Here is a 21472-nt window from a genome sequence, read left to right as displayed (position 1 = left end):
GAGCAGTGAGTGATTTCTTTGTTGTTGCTGTTTGATTAATATAAAGACTGTCACTTTAAAAGAATGCACTGATCCAGTGTTCATATTCGTATTGAACAATCGCTGTTGTTGTAATGTCTGAGAAGCCAGAATGTTCATCCATCAACAGAAACATATATTAACTGAACCCTGTTTGTTTTACGTGTTATTTATAGTAAACCATATTACAGATGCTTTGTCAGATTTAAGTTGAACAGTGGTCCCAGCGCGTTCCGAACCGTGTGTGGAGAACCGAACAGTTCGATTTTTTCAGTGAACCGTCCTACCCCTAGTAAATATAATGTAAATGTAATGCTGACTGACCTGCTCCCTTACTGGCGAACATGGCTGGGATTTTGCATCAACTTGCTGCGTCTGTGGCCAGGGCTTTTCTCCTTTTTATACGTTCCCTCTTTGCTCCTCCTTTGCTTTTACGCTCCATTTTTTGCATGGTTTTCTAAGATGAAGCCTGCCTCTGGATATAGCCAATTAGTGCTTCGCTGATGTTGGGTCATGTGGTGGTGACATTTTCACTCAGCGATCGCTTGATGATTCGTAGATTCATAAGTCTGTCAATTAATTCGCAGTTGCATACCAGCCTATTGCACGTCAGCCTGATCGACTGCACAGCGGCAGCCGGCAGGCCAGAATGACCATCAGGCCACCGGGAAATGTCCCGGTGCTCCCGATGGCCAGTCCGCCCCTGCCTGACTCCAACAAGTGCACTGCCAAGGAGCAGATGAGCAAGACGACTGGGAGAGTGGTGAAGCGGAAGACTTCATACATGAACCCCCATGTAATCTCCTTCATCAGGGACTTCACAGAGATCTATTTGCTAACTGACTAGATACAGGTGAGGTTCTGATAATAGCTTTAATAATAATTATAATATAATTAATAATATAGGTATATGTGGGTATAATATAATTTATCATAATTTGATAATAATAATAATTATTAGGGATGCATCGATACTGGTATCGATATCGGGCCGATACTGAGCTCAATGTACTCGTACTCGTAAAAAAGATTTTTTTTACTCTGATACCAGGCTTGTAAACAGTGTTTGTGTTTAGAAAAAGAAACACTGACAACAGAGGGTATAATGGGGATAAAAAAGGCAGTCTATGAAGTAAATCTATGTTACTAGTGGAATATTAAACGAAATATAGTAACACACCATTGCTTTGGTGCTCGAGCTGATAAGAGAAAAACGTGCCGTGAATTGAGCATGCAGCGGGACAGAGTGTAAGCTGGTCAAGCACATCCGTTTAACCAGACGTCATTGGAAAGTTTGTAGTTCAGTCAGATGTAAATGGCAAAGAAAGTCAAACAAGACAATGTAGCTTATCAACGTTAACTGACGAGAGAGAGAGAGACTTGTTGATTGCACTTGACTAAATCATATAAGTAAAACATAAACTGTTACCTTATTTATTAGGGTCGATTCTCATTTTTACAAAACTGATATTGATTCTAAAACATTTTCATTAAGACATCAGTAGCTATATTACTAATATCAGTGATACAAGCCTTCATTCATAAAAATATAATAATAGATAATAATATGCGTGCCATAGTCCACTAATGACAGTCCGATTCTCGAACTAATGACTCACATTTAATGAATGGGAAAAACAACTGATCTGTCCAACACTGAACTCACGAGTCGTCTGAATCGGTGTATAACAAATTGGTAACACTTTACAATATGGTTCCATTTATTAAACTCTAGATAACTACATTAGTTAACATTAACTATTAATAAACTGCACTTCTACAGCATTTATTAATCTTTCTAAATGTTAATTTCACCATTTACTAGTAGCCTACATTATTTACATAAGTTGTATTTGTTAAAAGAACACTCCACTTTTTTTGGAAATAGGCTCATTTTACAACTCCCCCAGACTTAAACAGTTTAGTTTTACCGTTTTCGAAACCATTCAGCCGATCTAATGTGTTTTCTTCTTTAATTTCAGGGCTCCAACTAGGATTCTAGGTCAGGGCATGCAAGAGGCCATAGACCTTTGTCAAGTGGCAGGGGAAGTTTATTTTCCTTTCTGTTTTAAATGTTCATGCAAATGTTAAATATTTTCTTTTTTAATGTTCAGTGTTTTATTTTATTTCAATATTGCCATAGTGTTATTTATTGCTCTTTAGAATGTGGTAATAATCAGTTATTTGCACAGCTTCAAAGTAGTTAATTTTTTTTGACTGTATTGTATCAATTTGCATTATTGTTCAGTCATAGCAACCAGTCATGCGGAACTAGTGAATGAACTAGTAACAGTTTGCTCTGTAACTTTACAAAACTTGTAATGAAATAGCCTCGTTTTGTAAAGTTTTCTTCAGTCCTAAATTAAATTTAGCAACAGTAGAATAAGCAAATAATAGACTTCACGCCATTAGAAATTACAAACATAGAATGTGCGTTAACTTTGGATGGTATAATGGCATGTTGTCCAATGTCCATTATCCCTTTATGTTGTACCTGTTTTGTCATTCCTGTTCACCAAATATTTTTAAATAAATAACTGTTAACAATTTTCTTATTGTCTGCAGTTGATTGCAATGTTTTAGAATATGGGCAATTCCTTTAATGAGGACTAATATTAAATCACAGTGATACCGTATTTAAATTGTACTGTGAGAAACTGAATTTATAGTGATTAACTGTGTAAGGATGAAAGAACCTGAGATACTTTGATCTCCTGAGAAACAGACAATACAAACATACACGGGCATCTTCGAGACACCCCACAGAGTGGAGGTGCAGGAGTCCTCCTTCCCTTCTGGCCATTTGTTTCATTTTAAATCCCTTCACCCATGCTTCCTTCTACTCAATCTGCTCAAAATGATTACATGAAAATATCAATGCAAGTGAACTAACAGTCATGTCTGGTATTATTTGAAATGTCTTAGTGCAACTGGTACAATGGTCTCAATCTTACAAAAGTAGATTAAAAGATAATACAGATCCTAAGAGTTAAGAGATAGATATTTTGCCTACTGTAATGGGAGTGCCCCTTCACAGGGTCCTCCATGTAAATTACCTCCTGTTCCCATTGAGTTGTAAAACCACCCAGGCTTGGGACCTGAGTTAATGCAAATTTCAATTGTTAGATCCTGTCTCCATCTCGGGGGATGTTTGTCTTGGTCTGAGGTATTTTAAACGATTGCAGCAAAAGGATCAGGGCCTTCTGTAGCCAGAATGAGCCCTTAGCATGAAGTGTGTCCACACACTTCATACTTATGTATTTTTCTAAAAGTCGGGTATGCATCTTTTACTCTTAGATTCACCTTTGAGAATTTGATGTATTGATTTGATATCTCTGAATTGGCAATTGGCATAATACTTACCTGACTGATAATAAATTGTTACATTTGATTTACTTGAGTTACTCTGAAATTGTTTCCTCAAGTAGATTAAGTAAAGGCTATATTTCCGCAAATCTGCATCCAGGGTTAAGTGCATACTAAAACTCAGGCTAGATGGAGCATAGGGCACATCAGGTGAGGTTTTAGATTTCTGACTAACCGCTTGACTTTAGTTAAGTTGTACTCAGTTGCAGTAACCGCTGATTATTGTTTGAGCTTTATTTAGGTTGTACATAGTTAATTTTAACTATCAGGGCTAGACAAAGAGTACTAGCATAACCGCTGATTATTGTCTCAGCTTTAATTAAGTTGTACGTAGTTATATGACTGTCGGGGGGGGCTAGACAGATAGTGCTAGCATAACCTCTGATTATTGTGGTGAGCTTTAACTAAATTGTACATGGGTAACTGAGGGGGACTAAATGAAAATACTATTTCAAATATGGTAAGTATGGGTAACCTATTAAATAGTATTAGTCATAACCTCTGACTACTGTTTAGACTGGCGAGTTTGTGATTGTGGGGCACACGTAGAAGAACGGCCGTCATGGGGCACCCTGAGCAACATAGATTCCTAATGAACGAGTAAATATAAAGTAGGGAGTTAACTAGAATAATCCAATGTCAGAATAATAATAATAATAATTAGAGACAGACAATCAACCAATTTGCCTTTCAACCTAAATTCGAGGTCATACTAAAATGGAGTCAGATTAAATATTAAAATGGAGTCAGATTAAATATTAAAATGGAGTCAGATTAGAATTGGATTTAAATTGAATAACTTTGCGCGCTGAAAAGACCGAACACGCAGGCAACCTTCAGCCAGCACCGGATACCTTCCTTGGACCGAGTGCCTGGACCTTACAACTGTTATCTACTGTTTATAGTACTGTATTGCATACAATACATTAAAAAAAACAGTGCTTAACTGCTTTTTGTATATAAATGCAATTGAAATCACAGCATTTATTTTTTTTCTTCTTCAGTAAAACAATCAATACTGTAAATACAACTAAAATCAGTGTTTAATTGTTTTTTATTTTACAGTGAATACACAAAATACTGTAAATGGAAGTACAGTACCCTTACTGTAAAACGTAGTCAGTAACTTACTGACAACAATTAGCCAGTAAGTAACTGTAAATACAACTAAAATCACAGTATTTAATTGTTTTTTATTTCACAGTGTATACATAAAATACTGTAAATGGAAGTACAGTACCCTTACTGTAAAAAGTATTCACAGTAACTTACTGCCTAATTGTTGCCAGTAAGTTACTCTAAAATTTTACGGTAAATTTTTTACAGTGTAGGCTACTAGTCTGTGCCATATATACCTGGGAAATCACAGTAGCCACTGGAATAGAGGTTCATTCAAAGACTAATTTTGTAACAGTAAAGTTTATCTGCTGAAATAAGATGCACATGCTGGTCAAAGCCAAAGACTACGATACTAACAGCAAAATACTGAATCTGGAATTTAAGTTTACATTTATGCATTTAACAGGTGCTTTTATCCAAAGCATCTTACATTAGAGAAACATAAGCAATTTGTCACACAGCCTACAATATTCATGGTGAGCAAAGGTTTATTAGAAAGCTACACTGGGAAATGCAGAAATTACTTTATTTTTGTCAGTAGCTATCAGTATCCTCCAACCGATCATCAGCAAGCTGAACAATCTGTTCAAGTGCCTTTAGTAACAGAACGTCAATGTCATCATCTGTGTTGATCTCATTGTGGTAGTTCTTCACAGGGAGTATGTTTGTCAGTGGCACACCCAATTTAGCACTGCACAAATCCATCTGGACAGAAACAGAATGTTAGAAAATCAGAAAAATAGACATGGCTATTAATCAGATCATTAATGGGCTATTATTAAAAAGTCACAGCAAGTGTCACATGTATGTCTTTGAATGATATAACACACCTTCTTCTTGATTTTCTTGCTAGTGTACATCTTCCTCAGATCATTTTGGACCAGCGGACATGCTTCATCCACTTTAGTCATGACAATCACTTGAGGAATCCCTACAGGAAATGTAGAGGCAATGTAAAAGTTAAATATTTTTCTCAAAATTGAGCAAATGTGTGGCAGCATTTGTTGAAAGGTGTATATGTCTAGGCTACATAAATGATCCACATACTGGGCCATGGGCAATGTAAATAATCAAGCTTGAGAGTTACATCATGTCCTGTTTGTACTTGCCATTAAAATGCAACTTGTTCTTTTCTTGCAACTTGTATGTGATGTTGTCCACTTACACAATGACAAAACATGTCACACAAACCCAACCCACTATCATTATACTGACTCCTCTCTCTAATGTAATGTAATGTATGTGAGTTTGTGAGTGAAAATCATTTAGGGGGGCAGTTTTACCCTTTTCACTGATTCTCTGGCGGATGATCTTCAGCTTGTCAAAAAGACGATCATCTGTGTATTGGACTGTATCCGCAGCTATAACGTAAACCAGGCAGAAAGACTGGTCGGAGAGGTTGGGATCACAGTTGTATTGCTGATCCTTATAAGTGAGTGCCTGCTCTTCGTTGAACTAAGTTTGGAAATTCAGCAAAATGTGTTAAAAACATATTACACACATACAAATCTGTTATTTGATCAATTAATGAATAGGTTTATTACTTTATAGCCGTCCTTCACGTGGCCATACACAGCATTGATGATGTCTTCTATTTGCGACCCCTTCAATACTTCAGGTTCCAAGCCCATGATGTCCTTGAAAATGAAGGGCATTTTTTTTTTTTCACTTCTGATGGAGAATCCTTTGAGCTGCAAATCATGACCAAACATTTTTGTGAACAGTTTTGAAGAAATCCTCATACGATTAGCCAAAACGCTTACAACGCCCAAGTGTGGGTCAACATTTCTGGGTCTTTTGTAAAAGACATGCAGCTATAGGTGGCAAATACATACATTTTTAGTGAAACTACGACTAGAAACTATGTCACCATCAGCTGTATTAACTAGTGCTCTAGAGGAGATCCGTCCCAGAAAGGCACTATCAACTGAATTAATAAAGCTGGACTTTCCTGCTCCAATTTCTCCAGCTACCAGGATCTTGACATGGTTTACATCTGGATGACTCGGACAGAAGTTTTCCAGCTTTTTTTTTAGGTCTTCTTTCTGTCTGTTAAAAGAAAACACAGGTGTTTTGTTATGTGGCACAATTGAGTCATATTGGCTATGTCTGGAATAGAATATCACCATACTTTGCTTACTTTAATGAACTTATATAACACTAATTTCCCATAAGAAGTAACAATACAATTCTGGACTTCTTTTTAGGTCATAAGACCATATTTAGATTTTATTTGTTTAAATGTTCATATTCCACAATTGTTATATGCATCGTGTAGGCATACACAAATTTTGGAACTTCACTACAGTAAAAATCTACACTTGGAAAAAAAAAAAAACTTACCTCTTCTTTAATATTTTATATTTTGTGATAACAGCTAAATCGGTAAATATTTCTGTTTATTTCCTAATAACACATTGGCTGATGCATCATCATCCTGCACATACCTAACTTATATCTAAATAATCCACATGAGAACAATTATTTTCCCCCTCAGGCTATGCACCTGAACAATACATAACACATCTCAGGATTGTACATCTGTAAATAGCTTGTTTGCACATTCATAATTCTTATAATAATTAATAATTCTTGCACGTTCATTATTGGATTTTTTTCTTCTATATTTTCATTACCATGTGGTATTTTTTATTTTATTTTATTGTCTATTTTCTTTATAATTATTATTCTTATACAGTATATGTAACTTACCCCCAGTCAAATGTCCTCCATGGTTTAACCAGTTCTTTGGAAAAAATATGTAGGTCATATATAGCAGTTTACAACAGTTATAGAATAGCATGTCTCTCTGAATATATATGTGTGTATAGATATTTAAAAAAAAAAACATGGTAGAAAGATATTCTCACCTGGATTTGGTGGTGGTGGTGATGATAGCCATTGCACCGGTGTTGACTCTGATGATCCCATTTTTTTTTCTCTTCAGTATATCTATATCAGCTCTATCCTGGAACACAGCTGATTTGTCTCAGCTGAAGCTACTAAAATCAGACCCACAGCAGAACCGTTATATATATATGCATCTGTTTCAATTTCACTTTCATTTTTGCAAGCCTTATGTAACGTTTGCATGCATAATTAAAAATCACCTTTTAAGCCTTATGTAACATTTTCTGGTTAATTCAAGTCCAGCCTTATGTAGGTTACATATTGGCATGCATAGTATACACTCCCAAATGCACATTGGTGCAGACATTTTTTTCCCCCATTGCTTTGATGTCTCCATTAGGTGCGAAAATTTGTTTTAAATGACATACAGTGCCCTTTTTTTTTTTTTTTTTTTTCATTCAGTGTATGTTTTTTTTTTTTTGTTTTTTGATCTAATTTTTTTTTTGCCTCTTGATTATATGCTCTATATCTTATAATAACAAAGTTAAAACCAAAGCAAATAGAGTCTTCCAAAAGCTACTCATTGTCTGTTTGCTGTGGGTCTGTTCACTTAAAGTAAACCTTAATCCCAGTTTGAAGTCCTACATTCCCTGAACAGGATATGTCTGTATTTTGTTGTGTTCAGTCCCTGCTTTAAAAACACCCCCACAGCATGACATAAGAAATTCATACAGCTTTGGAGCAATTGAGATTGAGTTTTTTGGATGTACAGTCCCTTTAAGTTAATAGAACTTTACATTTTAGTTTTGTACTACACACACACACACACACACACACACACACACACACACACACACACACACACACACACACATTAACTGCAATTGAACATAAATATTAAACATTAACACATCGTACTAAAATTAATTGTGTGATTTTCTGCTGTTAGACCTATACAATAACAGCAGAAAATCCAGTAAGTAATATTCATTATGTTACCTACTGTTTCTTTGTAATTTCTTTTTTAGTTCAATTTTAATAAATTTGTAAAGTTAAATCTGTTTTTGTTTGTTTGTTTTGTTTTTGTTTTTTGTTTTATTTAGCATAAAGGTTGTAACCTAACAAAATGTGAAAAAATGTGAAGGTTTGAAAACTTTTACCAATATTTACCAATATACATTTACCCTAAAAAAAATTACACTCTAGAATTATGTAGGTGAACCACAAAAGCTGCATTTAGCTGAATCAGAAACACAAACTGCTTATCAAATTTAGAAGATCAGAGTACATTTTCTGTAAACAGAAGCTGTTCATAAGTTTACAAGATGAGGCTGCATTTACTGTAAATAGAAACTGAAAGGGATTTTGATGGAAAGCCAAAATTTGTCTTGACTAACACATTCCTGTCCCATGCAGTTCATTAAAATCCAGATGGGCTCACAAAATTAAAAAATAACATATTGACCTTTATACTTGAGTACAATTATACATATGTACTTTCGTATAACTAAATATATTTGTGGCACACTATAAATAAATTAGCACTGACATACCCATATAAACTAACTGTTTATACAACGGAACCTTTGAAAGAGGACGCAACTTCATAACCCCAATGACATGTCAATGCTCACTCAGCCCAACAACTAGTGTTGATAAGGGATAAATGAAGCAGTCCGCACTGTTTCCTTCAGCCAATGTTCAAATTTCTGTGTCCAGTGTTCCACTGATGTTCTGTGTATAACTGAGTTGACTGGTATGCTGGGGTTGTTAGTAAAAGGCAATTTCTTAAGCAGTGCCATTATTTATAAAGGGCTGAAATGTGTTGTTTGTTCAGTGCCCAAGTAATGAATGAGATCCCTGAAGAATGTGTTTGTAGATTTTATGGAACGGTCCCATATCTGGACTCATCTCGCCGTTCCCACCGACTCTCGTCATGTCCGGTTGCAGAGAGTGAGCGCGTGTACACACCAAGGGCGCTGAACTCCTAAAACGATTAAAATTCCTCGTGATTAAAAACTATTGATATAAAGGAAATTCAGTCAAGTAAAGACGAGGAAAAGGATTACTGGATGCCGAGGAAAAAAGCACAGGAGGTTATCTCCGACCCTCAGGTTACCTTAACTGTTCCAGCTGGGAGTGAAATGGAAAGCGACGCTGCGCGGGTGAATAAAGCTGAATTAGCTGTCTTGATCCGTGCAATAATAAAAGAAGAAATAAATGAAGTAATGAATAAACTACAACCTCAGTTTGATGTACTAAAACTGAAGGATTGTAATGAAAAACTCGTTGACGTGGAGTCGGGCTTGTCCGGTATGCACGACAGAATGGATGAAGCGGAGCGTGTTTGTAAAGCTCTCCAGAAAGAAAACAAAGAACCGAGAGACAAAAATGAAAAGCTGGAGAGTTATATAGCCGAAGATTTAACCTACGAGTATTCGGCCTCGACAAGGATATGGAAAAAGGAAAACCCACCGAATTTATGGAGTCCCTCTTCAATGAGATATTTTAAAGATAAATTGTCTTATAAACTTGAAGTGGAAATTGCGCACAGAGTGGGGCCAGTTACAAAACATGGTTCGAGACCGATGATCGTCAGGATGCAGAGGTATGCGGCGAAAGAGGCTATTTTACAAATAGCAAAGCAAGAAAAAGTTCTACATTTCAAAGGGATGAAGGTTAAAATCTTTCCGGATTTAACAGCAGAAGTGTCCAAGAGCGCAGTTTAAAGATCTGAGAATGAAACTACATCAAGCAGGAGTAAAACATGGTTTGATTTATCCGGCGACACTGATTATAACATTTAATGGAGACCTAAAATATTTCCAAGATCAGAAGTCGGGAGAAATCTACTACAATCGAATGATTGGACCGAAACTGTCTGGAAGCTAAGTAGACTAATGATTGAACTTCGCACCAGAAACGAGTGCATCAGATGCAGGTATGATGAATCGAACTGAATTGTGAACTGCCTGATGTGGTATATATATACAACTTGAGGAGCTGGGAATTTATTTATGGACACAAACTTGAGGATATAATTACTGATTCCATTGCATTACATATTTTATTGATGTATCTATAATGAAAGGTTAAATTCAGGAATTCGAGGAAACCAATTGATTTAAATATAAAGACAGTGGAACTAAAATACAGCTGTGCATTTTTATTAAAGAATGTTAATGTTTTGCCTAATTTGTTAGTATTAAGTGTCAGATAAAACATTCTACAATTCATAGTAAGAAATTATACATAGTATGTATTAATTAAGCTTAGAATTATGTTATGGAAGTCAAGTGGAGTTCAGCTCACTTATTGCAACCTTGACAACTGGTGGCAATGCAAAATTGTTTGTCTGAATTTATGTGTATGAATGTGTATATGTGGGTTATTGTATATAGGTGGGTTGTTTTGCTCCAATATAGAATCTAATAGTATGAAGCCAAAGAAATATGATTTCTAACATGTTACATAAACTACCAAAGAAAGGTATCAAAGTTGCCCATATTAATATTAGGGCTGTCAAATGATTAATCACGATTAATCACATCCAAAATAAAAGTTTTGTTTACATAATATATGTATGTGTACAGGGTATATTTATTATGTATATATAAATAGACACACATAAATTATATATTTAGAAAATATTTACATGTATATAAATTTCTATATTTATATTCTTATATTTTATATTATATATAAATATATTTAATATATAAACATAACATATTCTTCTTAAATATATACATGCATGTGTGTGTATTTATATATACATAATAAATATATTATGTAAACAAAACTTTTGGATGTGATTAATCGTGATTAATCATTTGACAGCCCTAATTAATATATGCAGTCTTAGAAATAAAGTGAGTGATTTAACAGAAATACTGCAACCAAACAATTTGCACATATTGCCAGTATCTGAAACTCATGTAGACTCTACACTCGATGATGCAACTTTAATGATTGATGGATATAGCATTTTTAGGAATGATAGGAATACAGATGGAGGAGGAGTTGCTATCTATATTCAACATCATATACAGTAGCTGTCCAAGTGTAAGCTCGCATCTGATTGGCTAAAGAGTACGACAGACCCACGTGGGAAGAGAGCTCTGCCAGGAAAGTCTCAAAAACACACACACACAAATCCGAGTGGATTCGTAGTAAATGACGATTTGTACATTCAGACACTCGTACATATTTTAAACATTCAAAGGTTTTTAAGCACAGTTGTATATCTACGAATAGTTTTGCATTTGTGAAATGTATTTTATGAATATATAATTTTATTTTGCGCATGTGAATTGCTTTTTGTGAATATATTTTTTTTTCACGCACGTGAATTTTTTTTGTGTGTACGTGAATTAGGTTTCATGCATGTGTGAATCGTGTTTTTTGCGTGAATTATATTTGAGACTAATCTGCTTCCATACACGATCTGTTAAAATTGTTTATTCTATTTATTCTTCATCAACATGTCCTTGTTTTTATCACAGCTCCCATAGAGAGAGAGAGAGAGAATCAAAGAATGCAACCTGATACCGCGGTCCACACAGACGCGTCCGCAGATGAGTCCGGATATGGGACCATTCCATAAAATCTACAAACACATTCTTCAGGGATCTCATTCATCACTTGGGCACTGAACAAGCAACACATTTCAGCCCCTGGAGCTCCAAGGATGACGGATCAGTTTCACGCGCACCGGGGTTCGTGTATGGAAATTATTATAATGTCAAAGGTCACATATGGACATAATAATTAAGTCAAAGGTCAAATTCATCAATCATTCTGACGTTTGCTGGCGGGTATTAATCGAGCGGCAACCTCCCGCTCTCTCTCGTGAAGCCAACAAGGAAGTGACTGAAACTGCAATTCATCGACTGGCCGCTTGAGCCTGGCTGCAGAAGGGAGTCAGTCCCATAGACTCCCCATGTTAAAATGCCCAACTTTACAGCAGAAAAATAAAACAAACAAAAAAAAAAACATGTTTGCAGCCTGGTGCAAAAAATGATTGTGGTCTATATAGTTAATTTTCCCTTCATGACAACTGTGAGGGGGGTGAATTTTTTATAACTCATCCATTTAAATTATATTAAGCCTTAAATTTCTACATAATTAAGGGCGTGGTCACTTGAGTGACAGGTGGATTGCCGCTGATGTCACCGCTGTCGAGCTAGGTGGGCGTGGCTTCAGCAACCAGCTCCCGCCTTTTTGCCCATTTTCGATTTTCCGGGAGAGTCACGCGGTGACGTGCTGCCAAGATGGCGATGGCCCGCTCTGCACATTTTGAGCTTCAAAAAACGCTCTTCAGGAGTCTACGGGTGTGACGTCACGGACACTACGTCCATGTTTTTATTCCAGTCAAGTCAAGTCTGCTTTATTGTCAATTCTTCCACATGTACAGTACATACATACAGAGAATCGAAATTGCGTTACTCTCAGACCCCCTGTGCATACAGATAACACTAACAGTAGAGCTTAAAATCTAGATCAAATATAAATATAAGCTAAAACTATACAATAAGGGAATGTAAAAAAAAGACATAATAGAAAAAAATTAAATAAAAATATGGTTAAATAAAAGCAGCGCAGGCACATGGCAGAGTGCAAACCAGTGAACAAACAGTGCAGATAAAAAGATTTTTAGTGCATCAAAATGCAGCTTATTCAGTCTGATTAAATTGACAAAGGGCTCAAGAGCAGTTATTTTATTTAAACTGACTGATGAGGAGGTAGAATGACGTCAGTTCCATGGTGAATGAGGTGGTGAGCAGACCAATGCTGCACAAAGTGACTGGTGCATGACATCGTATGTTAGTGGAAGGACCTGGGGGGGGGGTGTTCATAGTTCAGTGGTGCCTGGGCAGAAGAGGGACGGGGGGCAATTTCGGGAGCGAGTTCAGCTTCCTGACAGCCTGATGGATGAAGCTGTCCTTCAGTCTGCTGGTCCTGGCCTGGAGACTCCGCAGTCTCCTCCCTGATGGCAGCAGACTGAAGAAGTTGTGTGACGGGTGAGTGGGATCACCTGCAATGCAGAGGGCTTTGCGAGTGAGACGGGTTCCATAAATGTCCTGGAGGGAGGGGAGAGAGACACCCATGATCTTCTCAGCTGCTCTCACTATGCGTTGCAGAGTCTTCCGGCAGGACGCGTTGCAGGCGCTATACCACACAGTGATGCAGCTAGTCAGAATGCTCTCGATTGTGCCTCTGTAGAAGGTGTACATGATGGGGGGTGGGGCTCTGGCTCGCCTCAGTTTGCGGAGGAAGTAGAGACGCTGCTGTGATTTCTTGGCCAGTGCTGCGGTGTTGTCGGTCCAGGAGAGGTCCTCTGTGATGTGCACACCCAGAAACTTGGTGCTGCTCACTCTCTCCACAGTCGCACCGTTGATGGTCAGAGGAACATGCCTGAGTGTGCGCTCTCCTGAAGTCAACAACAATCTCCTTTGTCTTCTTCTCCACGTTCAGAGAGAGATTGTTGTCACTGCACCACACCGGCCAGCGGCGGCTCACCTCGCTCCTGTAGTTTGTCTCATCTCTGTTGCTAATGAGACCCACTACAGTCGTGTCATCCACAAACTTAATGAAGAGGTTGGGAGTTGTGTGACGGTGTGCACGGTCGTGGGTCAGCAGAGTGAAGAGGAGGGGGCTCAGCACATATCCTTGGGGGGCCCCAGTGTTCAGAGTGATGCTGCTGGATGTGTTGTTACCGACCTGTGCTCCCTGAGGTCTTCCAGTCAGAAAGTCCAACAGCCGGTTGCACAGCGAAGTGTTGAGTCCCAGTTGGACCAGTTTTTGTGAATGAGCTGTTGAGGGATGATTGTGTTTGAATGCTGAACTGAAGTCTATGAACAGCATTCTGACGTACGAGTCTTTTTTTTTCTCTAGATGTGTGAGTGCTGAGTGGAGGGTAGTTGAGATGGCATCATCGGTCGACCGGTTGGACCGATATGCAAACTGGATGGGTCCAGGGAAGGGGGGGAGGGCAGACTTGATGTGGGTGCATGACTAGCCGTTCAAAGCACTTCATGAGGATGGGAGTAAGTGCAACAGGACGGTATTCATTGAAGCAGGATGGAGATGGCTTCTTCGGGAATGGAATGATGGTGGTAGCTTTGAAGCATGTGGGAACAACAGCCTGACTTACTAAGTGAGATGTTGAAAATGTCTGTGAAGACATCAGTGAGTTACTGCTGCACAGTCTCTCAGTACACGCCCAGGAATGTTGTCAGGACCCGGAGCTTTGCGTGCATTGATCCTGCTGAAGGATCTCCTCATGCTGTCCGGGGTCAGCATCATCACCTGGTCACTGGGAGGAGGTGGAGTTCTTCTGTGCAGTGGAGCTGTTTTGTGCCTCAAAGCGAGCGAAGAAGGTGTTCAGCTCGTTCAGCAGAGAGATGTTGCTGTCACAGGTCCGCTGTGGGGGCTTGTAGTCCGTAATGGTCTGTATTCCCTGCCACAGGCTCCGAGTGTCCTCTGCTGTCACTGAATTGATGGGCTATCCTCCTGGAGTACTGTCTCTTAGCCTCTCTGATGCCGCGGGAGAGGTTGGCCCTGGCTGTCCTCGGGCCCACCTCATCTCCAGCTCTGAAGGCAGCTTTCCGTGTCTCCAGGAGACTGTAGACCTCCCCTGTCATCCACGGCTTCTGGTTGGCCCGGACAGTGATGGTTTTTGTGACTGTTACATCCTCAATACACTTGGGGATGTAGGGCAGTGACAGTCTCCGAGTACTCCTGGAGGTCAGCGGTGTTATTGTAAGTGGCAGCCTGCTTAAACATATTCCAGTCAGTTGTATCAAAGCAGTCTTGAACAGCGTCAGACGACCCTTCTGGCCACACTTGAATCTGTTTCTGAACTGGTTTTGGCGACTTTAACAAGCGGTCTGTATGCAGGCATTAGCATGGACAGTGATGTGGTCTGAGGCACCAAGGTGGGGGAGGGGGAGGGCTTTGTAAGCTCCTCTCTGTGTGGTGTAAACAAAGTCTAAAATGTTATTACCTCGTGTTGGAAAGTTAATGTGTTGGTGTATTTTTGGAAAAACACTCTTTAAGTCAGCATGGTTGAAATCCCCAGCTATGATGAGAAAAGCATCGGGGTGTGCTGTCTGCTGCTCACTGATGTGCTGGTACAGTTCATTTAGTGCATCGTTCCTGTTGCTGTTGTTGTTGTTAGGGGGAATGTAAACCGAAACGAGCAGTATGGCAGTATATTCCCTCGGCAGATAGAACGGCCGGGCACTTAATAATCATAAACTCCACCAGGGGTGAGCAGTGTTTGCAGATCACAACAGTATCGCGGCACCACGCGTCATTGATGTACACACAAAGCCCGCCGCCGCGGGTTTTTTCCTCCCTCGACGCGAGCTCTGTCTGCTCGATAGCACGTCAGCTGGTCGAGCTGAATGGCGCAGTCCGGAACGCTGTCGCTGAGCCATGTTTCCGTGAATACAACACACAACTGTCTCTTACAGTCCTTTGAGTTGAACGTAGTTAATCGGATGTAGTCCAGTTTATTGTCCAAAGAGTGTACGTTAGCCAGTACGATGGTGGGGATAGATGGCTTGTGTGGGTTAGCCGTTAGCCTAGCCCGGATACCTCCGCGCTTACCCCTCTTCTGCTTCCTCTCACGCCGCTTGTGGTGCCTCCGCTGTGGGCGAGACGCAGTAGTGGGGGTCGGTGATGGTGTAGGCCTCCGGAGCAGACCGAGGGCCCGCAGCTGTTCCGCTTGCGTGTGAGTTTTAACTCTAAAAAAATGCGGCTCTGCCGACATCCAGCAGAAACTCACGACTGTATGCGCGCTTAAAGACAGATAGACCGCGATGACGACGTACAAAAAACACTACGACTTCACAAGACAAAAAACACGAAAACACCCGTTCTGTCGGGACAGGAGAGAAGCCGTTTGCGTGTGGACGCGCCGCCATCTTGGTTCAGTCTATGGTATCACTACTATAGTATGACCTCAGTTTGTTATTAGTATATATTAATGTGTTGTATGTTCAACACTCTTATAGTGTAATTTAATTGCAATTGTAATGTACCCAAAATACATTTTTAAAGTTTATGCTGAATGAATTCTGCATTTCAAAAATTAAATAAAAGAGTGGATATTTAAAAATGTACTTAAGTACACTTGGAATAGTTCCACTTTAGCAAAAACCAAGTATATTTAAGCATGTGTTAAATCATTCTCAGGGCGGACTTACCATTGGGCTTTGATTTGTTCGTTATTATACGCCATTCAGAATTCATCAATTATAAGCCGCATTTCCACTGCGCACGCAAAGCAGTGTTGCCATGTCAGCGGTTTTCCCAGGGAATTGGGCTACTTTAACACTGTTTCCGTGGATTGTTTTTCATGTCTGCGGGTTTAAGCGACCACAAGAACGTGATATTTAGTCCCTAAAATGCGATTTTTATCGGGGGACCCCTCGAAACGCGATTGTGCTAGTTTAGGGCTAGTCTTGAGTACCAATTGGGCGGGTTTTGTCGTGAAAACCTGGCAACCATGCGACGCGAGATCTAAACGGGCAAGCCGAGGCTACTACAGCTTACAACTACGACCTTCGAGTTCACAATCAAAAAGCATTAACTGGTATTTATGATTATTTCACATAGAAGGACACTGAATCGCGTTTGCACCAATTGGTTTATGGCTACTTCAGCTCCATTAAGCCTTTAGCCCCGAAGAGCGCACATTTATAAAGATAATCATAAATTTCTCAAATGTTCACACCTAATTTCTTTACAGAGGGTGATTTTATATTAATATATTAATGTTCCACTAAATTATGCGATCATCTGATGAGTTTTGAGCGCTCTTTCTTGTCTTACTACCATTACACATAGTGGGGAAGATGTCATTAAAATGATTTTAAATAAAAATGGCTATTTAATAAGTTTCTGTTTTTATAACATAGCCATGCCTATGATATAGGACTTAGCCTATCACACAAACAAGCCTTTATATATATATATATATATATATATTATATATATATATATATATATATAGGCCCAAGATCGCAAATGTACAGTAAACAACAACTTACAGAATTCCGTTTTGCTATGTCAGAAAGAAAATAGAACAAACAGCACAACCGCTGCGTCTCCAAACAAGTGTTTTGTTCGTCAGGGTTACACGGACCAGTAAATGATTCAAAGTAGTCGTTTGCAAAGTTAAATGAATCAGCTTTTTAAAACGAATTGGTTGATTCAACTCAATCTTTAAGACAGTCACTTGCTGCCACCTACTGGTGCTAAGGGTCTCATATTTAAATAAAAGTAGCTTATTTTATATTTTTATACATTAAAATGTTATATTTAAACTTAACATTTATGCACAATCCATCTATGAATTTTGTTGATAGTGATTTAATTTGATTGTTAATAGCCAGGATGTCTTTTTATTCGATTGAATTTATTGATTAAAATAGAACCTGACATAAGAGGACACAGGACACTTTTATAATACTAATAAGCCAACATCTTTTTTTTTTTTTTTTTTTTTTTTTTTTTTTTGCTCAAAGTTATTTCAGTGTTTTTGATCTCTCAACTGGGAGAACAGATCCTGTTTATTATATTATAATTAATATTTAATATTACATTTAAACTTTGACTATAGCCTAGACATATTAATTGCATATTAATTGTACTGTTTTATAAACCTCAAAGCATGTTTGTGTATTTTGTGTTACTCCATTATGATGTTCTATTTGAGGGCATTTGTAGTGTAGGTATAGGGCCCAAACATAACCTCCCCACTAAGTCCTGCCCTGATCATTCTCATTTGAAAATTGCTGAGATATCTAAAACAAAGGCAAAGTAAAAAACGCTTTCGGCCAACCTAACAATCACAGGAAATCATAATGCTAGAGCAGGCAGCCCAGGGTGTTTTTACAGGATGTGTTTTGTGTTTGAAGACAAACATAAACATTCTTAATAAGTCAGCACAGCAGTTTGTAGCAAAAGCACGTGGAATAAAATTTCCTTGTGTCTCCTTCCAATGTTTTAAAAATGTAGGCTACATACCATGTCCAAACTGGTACATGCTGCCATCAAATGTTTTCTTCACAGTGTCAAATCCGAATATTCATCTTATTACCAGTGCTTTTTTACATTTCACCTTACTTGTAGCGCTGCTGACCTCTGGTTGTTGTCCCATTTTTAATCTTTATTATTTCACTTATGTTTATTCACAAAATGTAAAAAGTAATATGATATGGGTGGTTCGCAAAAAAAAAAAAAAATTATATATCACTATAATATTATATATATAGAGCTATATATATATATTATATATATATATATATATATATATATATATATATATATATATATATATATAAAACAAAATGGGTTCAAATAAAGTACAATATGAAAATTATGCAATGACTGGCAAATTTAAATAAGCACTTAAAGTCCTAGAAATTTCAGTGCATAGATATTTTAACAGGAAAAAATAATGTAATTTCAACAAATTACAAATTGTTTTATTGCAGTTATAATAATCATATTGCAATCTTATTACTTGTTTGCATGAAAAATAATGCTAATATTTTAAGGATTTTTTTTTCAACACAAATTACAGGTATATGGCATCTAGTTTAGAACTTGTTTAAATAATATATAATAAATACAGTATATAATGGCTATTTTTTTTTTCAATAAATAATAATTTATAACATTGGCGTACCCAGGTTTGAAATTGTTTAATTTTTATGTTCGTTCTATTAATTTATTTGTACTATTTACACACTGTTTAAGTTTTTATTTTTATTTTAAATTTTTTTGTTTGAGTTTGTAGGTTTCTAGGTAGAGAAAAGGAATAATCAAATGTGAAATAGCACTGCATAGTCTTCACTGTAAAAATTAAATATACAGTCAAACCAAAATTTATTCAGACACCTTCAACATTTCTCACATTATCACAGTTTATTTGCTATAGTTTAAAAATGGTAATAAAATATGACAAGAACTCGAGTTAAACTGTCATAAATTAATCTTGATAATGTCAGATAACTTTGATAGAAAGGTATGTAATGGATTACAATCAACCAAAAAATTAGACAACTGTTAGTATGACAATATTAACACAACTATCAATACTTTGTTGACCAATTACCAAGCAATGTTTAATTTTGTTCAGTTTGTGGTGTAAAAAGGTCGCATTAGCAATTAAAGAAAAAAAAAAAAAACACTTAAGCAAACCATGGTCAGGTCAAAGTGTCTGAATAATTTTTGGTCCCTAATTTTTTATTCATTTTACTGGTAGTCCACTGTATGAGGAATTTGAGGGTTTAATATGTCACAGTTGACTTTATTTTGCTATACTCACTTACATAAATGCACTATTGTGTCCTGTTGAATGGGATTGTTTCAAGATGATGAAAACAAATAAAATACAACAACAATGGGAGTTGTTGTTCTAATATTTCATGGCTGGTTGACATATTCTTGCTTGGCCAAACTTACCTGATGTGGTTTCTATCGATTGTGATTCTCCCATTGTTTATCATACTTTTTTATTTGTATGACAAAGGACCAATGCTATGTAAATTCAACATAGGCAATAACTACAGTATAAGATGAATTGCTAAAAACTGCATATTATAAACTATCTCAAAAGTTTAATAACATTCCTTAATATGATTCAAACCAAAATATAAATGGCAATTTAAAAAACTGTGATTATATTCATAATTTATTTCCACATATTCGCAATGCTTTTTACATGGAAGAGATCTTTGATGATTTTTTTTTTTCACCAGGGTCAGACAAACACATTTGCCATCTGAAGGTTTACACAAAATAACGACTGATTATTACACAGTTTCACACTGTAAAAGATTTCATATTCCAACATCTATTTCTATTGACTTTGCAGGGTCATAATCAAGGACAAACATTGTCATGATTGTCGGAAAAATGTTCAGTTCTCTTGTATCCCAGGGTGGCTGGTTTTAAATATCACTTATAAAGCTAAAATTAATAACATGGTGCATGGATAAAAAATATTGCTCTGTAGTCGTATACATCTTGTGATGACATAGTCCTAATATTATCTGATTTTATCCACTTGTATAGAATATTCAACTTCTGTCAGCAAGCCTTTTTTGTTTGCATGACAAAACAGGAATAATTGCACTGTCCAAGAGATTAACACACACTCAGCCCTTACAACAAAAAAAGTACTGTGGTGGTCCTATGGTATCAGATGGTAATACAACAGTACTGTATGATTACTTTATACATGTACTGTAGAATTAACATGGTCATCCAAGCTACTTCAAATGGTACCATGTCCAAAAACATGGCACATTTTTTGTAAGAGAAGACAAACATACAGTCTCTTTCCCAAAACTATAAACATACACTTCCTAATTCTCTCACTCTCAAACTGACCTCCCCTCCTACCACACAAACAAACACACATAAACACTTATTAGAGCACATTAGGAATGAGCAGGTGTCTGTAGCATTCCATATTGATGCATTCCATACTCTAAACTATCAATGATATCTATAACTTATATGTCATATATACACTACTCTTTCCAGCATCTTATTCTGAATTCTGTCTATATCTATGTATTATACCTTGGGCAGGGTGGGATTTGTCAATGCAAGAACTACACTACACAGTCAAACATTCACACACACTGACGACATGAAGGAATGTTTAATTATTATTGGAAGAAAACAATAATTCTAAAAACATTGACGGAATGTTTAATTATTATTGGAAGAAAACAATAATTCTAAAAACATAACAACAAAGAAATCTTGGACAAAATGTCCAAAAATGTCTAAATATCTTCAGGATAATAAATGGGGTTGTGCTCTTCATATAGTTAGTCCAAACCAAGTGTTTAGTAAACTTTCCAGCTGAAGACCACAAGGTGAAATTCAAAGTTCCCCTTTACAATGTGAACAAGCTCTCAGCAGAGATGTGGAAAAGAACAACACAGCTTCCTAACATCATAAAAGAGAAAATGACTTACCTTACTGCTCTTACCACTGCCATCAAGAGAAATATATTTATCGATATTCAACTCTCACCCGACGTGTAGTACACACATATACACACACATACATATTAGCATTTCTC

The 21472-nt window shown here is 37.2% G+C and overlaps 1 protein-coding gene across 1 annotated transcript; it reads right to left on the bottom strand.

Moving 5' to 3' along the window:
- Nucleotides 1-4420: 4420 nt before the first annotated feature.
- LOC109102297 (interferon-induced protein 44-like) lies at nt 4421-7524 on the bottom strand. Its single transcript, XM_019115640.2, has 7 exons — nt 7374-7524; nt 7216-7249; nt 6339-6552; nt 6048-6194; nt 5787-5958; nt 5334-5434; nt 4421-5208 (listed from the first exon to the last, which is right to left on the bottom strand). Exons 1-7 carry the CDS (start codon nt 7432-7434, stop codon nt 5038-5040), a joined length of 900 nt encoding a protein of 299 aa, XP_018971185.2. The 5' UTR covers nt 7435-7524; the 3' UTR covers nt 4421-5037.
- Between the last annotated feature and the right edge of the window lie 13948 nt (nt 7525-21472).

The sequence above is a fragment of the Cyprinus carpio genome, chromosome B1 (assembly GCF_018340385.1).
Source record: "Cyprinus carpio isolate SPL01 chromosome B1, ASM1834038v1, whole genome shotgun sequence".
Classification (NCBI taxonomy): Eukaryota; Metazoa; Chordata; class Actinopteri; order Cypriniformes; family Cyprinidae; genus Cyprinus; species Cyprinus carpio.
The sequence above is the reverse complement of the archived record's forward strand: the minus strand, read 5'-3'. Positions and strand labels throughout refer to the sequence as shown.

Excerpts from the sequence above, each read along its gene's own strand:
- LOC109102297 (XM_019115640.2), bottom strand. The coding sequence starts at position 7,434 with ATGGGATCATCAGAGTCAACACCGGTGCAATGGCTATCATCACCACCA. Across the intron at positions 7,250-7,373 it reads ACCACCACCACCAAATCCAG|AACTGGTTAAACCATGGAGG; the intron begins GTGAGAATATCT and ends TTTTTTCCAAAG. Across the intron at positions 5,959-6,047 it reads ACGTGAAGGACGGCTATAAA|TTCAACGAAGAGCAGGCACT; the intron begins GTAATAAACCTA and ends TTCCAAACTTAG.